The sequence below is a fragment of the Poecilia formosa genome, unplaced genomic scaffold (assembly GCF_000485575.1).
Source record: "Poecilia formosa unplaced genomic scaffold, Poecilia_formosa-5.1.2 Scaffold483, whole genome shotgun sequence".
In the NCBI taxonomy this organism is placed as follows: Eukaryota; Metazoa; Chordata; class Actinopteri; order Cyprinodontiformes; family Poeciliidae; genus Poecilia; species Poecilia formosa.
In genome coordinates this window covers 103,963-110,335 of record NW_006800422.1, presented here as the reverse complement: position 1 = coordinate 110,335, position 6,373 = coordinate 103,963, and the positions used below count along the sequence as shown (strand labels likewise).

The 6,373-nt window shown below is 44.8% G+C and overlaps 1 protein-coding gene across 2 annotated transcripts in view; it reads left to right on the top strand.

The window, feature by feature from the left end:
* The window catches only part of fhdc1 (FH2 domain containing 1), a 33,688-nt gene extending 28,756 nt beyond the window's left edge, over nucleotides 1-4,932 (top strand). For both annotated transcript variants that reach the window (XM_007578543.2, XM_016664399.1), the window contains exons 11-12: nucleotides 227-391; nucleotides 1,528-4,932. In XM_007578543.2, coding sequence (XP_007578605.1) covers nucleotides 227-391; nucleotides 1,528-3,648 — 2,286 coding nt within the window. In that variant the 3' untranslated portion in view covers nucleotides 3,649-4,932. The remainder of the gene's footprint in view (nucleotides 1-226; nucleotides 392-1,527) is intronic.
* The last annotated feature ends 1,441 nt before the right edge of the window (nucleotides 4,933-6,373 follow it).

Sequence of the window (6,373 nt, the reverse complement as noted above, 5' to 3'; positions counted from 1 at the left end):
CGGTCTTGGTCTTGACTCGGTCTCAACTTCCCTCGGTCTTGGTCTTGACTTGGTCTCGATACACTCTGGTCTTGGTCTTGTCTTGGTCTCGGGTTAGGTGGTCTTGACCACAACACTGGCACAGAGTTCTGAAGCTTCTGACTCAGCTGCTGCACACAGAGGCATCTGTAAAATAGTAGATGGTTGAGAAAACATGTGTTTGTGTTTGGTGTCTGTCTGCTCTCAGAGCTCAGCGCAGACACTGCAGGACTTAAAGAGGTGCAGGCTGGAACTGCGAAAAGAGGGCAACACTCTCATCGACTTCTTTTGTGAAGACAAGGACACCTTCAAGCTGGACGAGTGTTTCCGGATCTTTCAAGACTTCTGCATTAAATTCAACAAAGCTGTAAAGGTCAGTGTGAATGGAAAGATGCTATATTTTCACTGTTTAGCAGCTATGGTAGAGATTATTAAACCGTTCAAATTGCTTTATTTTTTTTTTGCATTACCAAAAAATTTTGGAAATCTCGAGTTTTTTTTTAGTTTGTTTATTCAGTGGAGGAAAAACATATATATACAGTACATTTAGTCAGAGCAATAATGAAAAAGTTAGAAGAAGCTTCAGTGTGGTGAAAAAATCCCCATCTCAGTGGTAGAAAACAACGGTCATTGTTTTAGAGTGAAATTATGCTTCACTCTAAAAAAAAGTGTAATAAATTACATTTTTAAAAGAGTGATTTATTTCAACTTGTTTGGAACTTTTTGGTCACTGCTTCATTTTGTGTGTCTGATTTCAAAATAAAAGCACAATGAGCAGTATTGCTTCATAGATTGTTGTAGGTAGTTTGGTTATGCATCAGCAGAGATAGTAAGTATTTTTCATCAGCAGTAGCTGAAATGAGTCCAACAAAAATGAGAAAAACCTCTGACATATGAGAATACTTTGAAAACACAGCTCACAAAAAGATTCTGTTTAAATAGAAATAAACACCATGAAGCTGCCTAACCACAACTAACCACAAAATACTTCAATCTGTTTGTACTTGTTATACTTTAATTTAAAATATTCAATTTACATTTGAAGTGCACCAAACAAAGTAATAAAGAGCTTCATTACCAGGAGCCTTTGTCTGTCTGTATAAATGACCAATCAGAGTTAGTCATCTGTAAACTGTCTGGTTCTGCACTGAAAATGAACTGTGTATTTTTTGTGTTGGCCAGTATTGAGTGTTTGTCAATATTCAGCGAGAGACACTGCCTTGTACGAGTATCCAGACTTTTTTACTTTTTTCGTATATTCTAAAGTGGCAACCACAAACCTCAGTGCATTTTATTGGAACTTTTTTATGATAGACCAACATGAAGTTGCTTGTTATAGAGAGGTAGGAGAAAAAGTATACATGCTTCCAAACATTTTCTTTTTTTTTTCTTTTTTCTTTTTTTACAAATAAATATGTGAAAAGCGTGTAATTGTAATGGTATTTACAGGTTGTGTACATCTCTCATTACTCATAATTCCTAAAGTTTTCCTGCTCTGTTTCGTCTCAGGACAACAGGGAGCGTGAGCTGAAGGAAGCAGTCAGACTGCGGCGGCTCAGGGAGCTGGAGGAGAAGCGCTTTGCGTGGGCCGCTGAGGATCACAGCAGCGTCTTCGGCCGCAGCAGCAGCGAGAGCGACGTAGAAATGCTCACCAAAGAAGGCCTGCTGGACTTCTTCCAGAAAAGGTCCCAGAGTCCAAACAGTCCGCTCGGACGCTCCGCCAGCGCCCGCCGCCACCGTCACACTATGACCTCCATAGTAGACCGCGAGCTCCAGGGTTACCTGGAGCTGTTCGGAGGCGCAGGGAACCCCACCAGCTACTCCAGGTTCTACAGCCTGCCCCGGCCCAGCCGGCCTCTCCACAGGAACACCGTACCGTGGATTCTTGGTCAGGATGACAACAGAGAGGCGACGTCTCCACATGCAGAAACGGAGCCTGTTGGCTCTCTGGCCAGCTTCTCTTCCTCTGGCTCCAACGATAACGAAGTCGTCAACGACAACAATAATTACTCGTCTGTTTCGGAGAGCAGCGCTTTGCCTCGCCCCTTCTGTGTCTTTCAGAAGCCCGCCTGCCTTCCCAACCCAGCTGTTACTGGCCTCATGAATGTTAGCGTGGACAAGCACACTTTAGTTCAAGCTCCTCAAAGTTTTGACCTGCAGAGCCCAAACAACAACAGCGACCATAAGCACTTTGTCAGCCGTGGCGACGTTGTGGTAACTGAACTTGAACAGGAGGCAGAACGTTCTCCCAGACATCAGGACAAGTTCGTCTTTGATGAGGTTTTGGAGAAAAGAGCTGATCCAAAGGCAGGGGAAGGTAAAGACAAGACAGGAGATTCCTCTGAGAGGGAGAGAGATGACAAGGACTGCAGCACAGTTTCATCCACAACCTGTGATACTCCCCTCCCTCTGGATACCTCTGTGTCCAACAAGAAGCCCATGTTTTACATAATAGACTGCACCGAAACAGACTGCTCCGTGGTGCTGGATTATTCCGAGGCTGAAAGCTCATCTCTCACCAAAGAAGGCCTTCAGTTTGTTCCTCAGTGGGGCAAAGATCTGGAAAGCCAGCAAGGTCCAAATTCCTCCTGCAACGACCAGTCCATCTCAACCAGTGAGCTCTCAGCGCCCAAATCTGCAGACGTGACATCTGTGGCTGCATCTGCCACCACAGAGGACTGGGACACAGAGAGCTGCGACACGGCAGAGGGGAAACAGGCTGCAGAGAAGGACCAGAGAGCAGGCAGAAAACCGCTGAACTCAAAGAGCAACAAAGTGTCAAAGGGCAGCGGGGGTCGAGGGGTTCGGACTTTGACCAGCGGCGAGAGCCAAGGAGTCCGGAAAGTTGTCCCCATCAGCAGGGTGAACAGGACGGGCAGCAGCAGGAGGACAGACAGAGCTTCAGTCCAGAACAGCGGAGAGGCACACCGACACCTCCGTGACCAAAGCACTCCTGCAAGAGGAAGAGCCGAGAAGACAGCGAGACCGCCTCGACACTCAAGCGTTCCTCCTGATGAGTCCAAGGTCCAGAGGGGGGGTGGCCTCATGGGGGGAGCGTCTAGATGGGCGCGAGATTCAACGCCGAGGAAAGCTTCCCTCCACAAGCCGAGCGCCAAACCGCTCAGAAACATCCCAAAGCCTGTACATGAGGAGAAGATGTGCCGCTCCACCATGAGGGCTCTGGCTCAGGCCCAGGCTCAGGCTGGACCCCCCGGGGGGCCTTCCTCAGAGAACAGCAGCTCAGAACCTCAAAATGCTAAGAACTCCTCCAACGTCCCCAGCTTTGCCCGAAACACTGTAGCTTCATCTTCCAGGACCAAGAGGGATCTGGGCCCTCCATCCATCCCCACCACCCCGTCCCGCAGCCCCTCGCTCCGGGGGCGCCGCACCTCCACCAAGCAGAACCCGGCCTCACCGACACCTCAGAGCAATGAAGAAAAGCCTCCAGTGACACACCTGCGGCGGGTGCACAGCGTCAAGGCGGCCAGCCGCAGCGCCGGTCGCAGCGAGACCCCGCCTCCAACATCAACACGGGGCAGCATTCGGAAGACCAGCAGCTTTTCTGAAAAGTCTGTGCAGCTCAGAGACTCGTTGATGTCTGGCAAAGCCACGAAGCCGAGCTGGAAGTGACACCAGACCTGGTGCAAATTGACTGCAGTCACAGACGACCTCTCCATTTAGAATAGAGTGATATTTACTCGCCTTACCAATCCACAGAGGAGGGGAATCCTCTCTAACATGCAACAGACCTGAAGCTGAAATCCACATTAAGCTGTTTTACCCTCTGAGGTTACTTCTGTTACTTCTGTAGTTGACAATTGCAAAGAGCAAGATGCAATGAACCTCTCTTTGTTTCTGTCGTGTTTCTATAGAAAAGTTACTTTTGTTTTTCGACTAACATGACAAGTGGTAAATTGGTGATCTTACACAGAAGCCTTATTGCCTGCTTAGCTGTTAATCTGCAGATCCCTGTATGCTACTGTCTGTGACGATGTTAATGTTTTAAGAAATACTGACTCACTACCATAATGCTGCTAATTAGCTCTGATTGTTCCCTTTTTTAATTCAGGGTATCAGAATCTGGTAAATCTCGCTGCTGTCACTGTGCCTTGAAAAAGTATTGATACCCTGAGAACTTTATCACATCTTCTCAAGTTACAACCAAAAAAAACTACAATAAGTTTAATTTGTACTTTATGTGATAGATAACAATGAGTAGTGCATACATTGGCAATGGCAGGACTGCACTATATGAGGAAATAATGTTATGCAATATGCTCAATATTTCAAGTGTAATATTGCTTAAGTCCTCATTTTCCTTAATTTTCTGTTTCTCAGCGGTTATTGCGATGCTTCCCATACTCTGTGACCTCGAGCATCAGGGCGTCTGATCTAGAGGTCAGTTAATGTCCAGCCAACAGGCTGGATGTATAATTGGCAGATTGGTGGAATTCACGTCTTTAAATCACTCTGGGATTTCTGAAGGTTTTTATTTGGGGACGTCAAAGTAAACAGGGTTCAATACAGATGCTCTCCACAGTTTTCAGATTTTTATTCCGTGTGTCCCTTTCCTCCCCCTTCACTATTATGTGCAGCCTTGCCTTTGTGTAGGTCTATCACATGAAATGCCAAATGAATACTTACATGTTTGTGGTTGTAATATGAGAAATCATTCAAAACGTGGAGTGGTATTCATGGTTTTGCCAGGCATTGTGTGTTTTCGTTTGGCCCGGTCCTCCAACTGTTTCCTTTGCTCAGTACCTCAGACAGATCGCTGTGGCCTTGTAATCACATGAGACGACTCCTTTATTTTTACATGCTGACAACATGGACATAATCTGATCAGTTAAAGTCCGTGGCATTCTGAAGGTAGAACAACATGTAAATTCACAAATAAAATACCAGTGTACAAAAGCTGCTTTTGGTACCTTTTCTATTGAAGTGTCAGTCATTTGTATGCGCATGAAGTCACTGTGGACATCAGAAACGTTCAAGCTTGGTGTAAGACATGATAAATATTGATGACGTAAAATAAAAATGTCGAGTGAATTCAAATATTACTGAAAATATGGTTAGTGATCCCTTCATACTTTGAATATTGTATAGTGCTATGAAAAGGTTTTTGCCTGGTTAAGATTGATCTTGTTTTTTTGTTCTTCAGTCGCTTCAAAGACAACCTGAGTAAATATGACCTGAGGATTTAATAGAGTTAGATAATCTCACTCATGTTTGTTGGCAGGTGGATCTTTTGGTCAATTTGAAAATTTCTGCTTGACACCAGTTTCGTTTCTTATGATTGAATCATGAACTTTGACCTTAAGAGGCTNCTGGAGGAGAAAATCCAAGGAGAAGAGCAGCTGCAGCTGCAGCTGGAGCCCTTTCTGCAGGTGAAGCTGCTGCACTGATGTCACACAGCAGACACACACACGCACACACACACGTTTACGTGGCTATCTTTGTGAGAACTTTCCATTGACTTCATTCATTTCTACAGGCTAAACCTTAACCTTATCCTAACCCTAACCAAAACTCAATTCACACCTTAGTCCTAAATCTAACCTCTGACCCAAAAACAGTGTTTCCCCTTGTCTGTCTAGTAGTAATAGAATAACGCTGCATAAATCATAAGAAATCCGATGGCCACAGCTAACTCAGCAGCGCTTCGCTTTCACAGACGGTGGAGACAACGTCAAACTTTTTTTGTCACTTAGAAAAGTAGCTCAAAGAAAGGTAAGCTCCGTTGACGTGATGTTAGCAAAGCTAGCTGTATAGAGACACATAAGCATTTGTGATGAAAAAAAAGTCACTCACTGCGCTGAATTATTGTGCGGAGACTGACTTCTCGCAAATATGGGACAACGCTGTGTCCAAAAGTCTGCAATATAGTGATGTGACATTCAGGAACAGTACGATTCATCTGCTCGTCACTTTACTTATTAGATAGGACTGGAGTGTCACTGAGAGTCGTTCTAGTAGATTACTGTACGCTGTCAGAATAGCATACATGCAGTGAGTACCATGCCTGCGCATGAAGAAGTCGGACAGTCAGAGGAGTTGTCAGTTCACCATATGCAAGAAGTTATGATAACAATAAGTCATTAAATTGTTTTCCATGATAACTTTATAGATATACAAGCGTTGTCCTGGTTTCAAAATGTATTTAAAGCAAGGTCTGGCTGCAGCTGCAGTCAACTACAACACACGCCCGTGTAAAACTCCTTAACCTATTTAACCACTAAGGATGCCATACAACTGTTAATAAAGTGTATGATGATCTACGTCATGATTCTATGTTGCTAATTAAAAAAATTATATGGTAATGACGTGTCTGACAGATATAGCCGTGAGTTTGTGC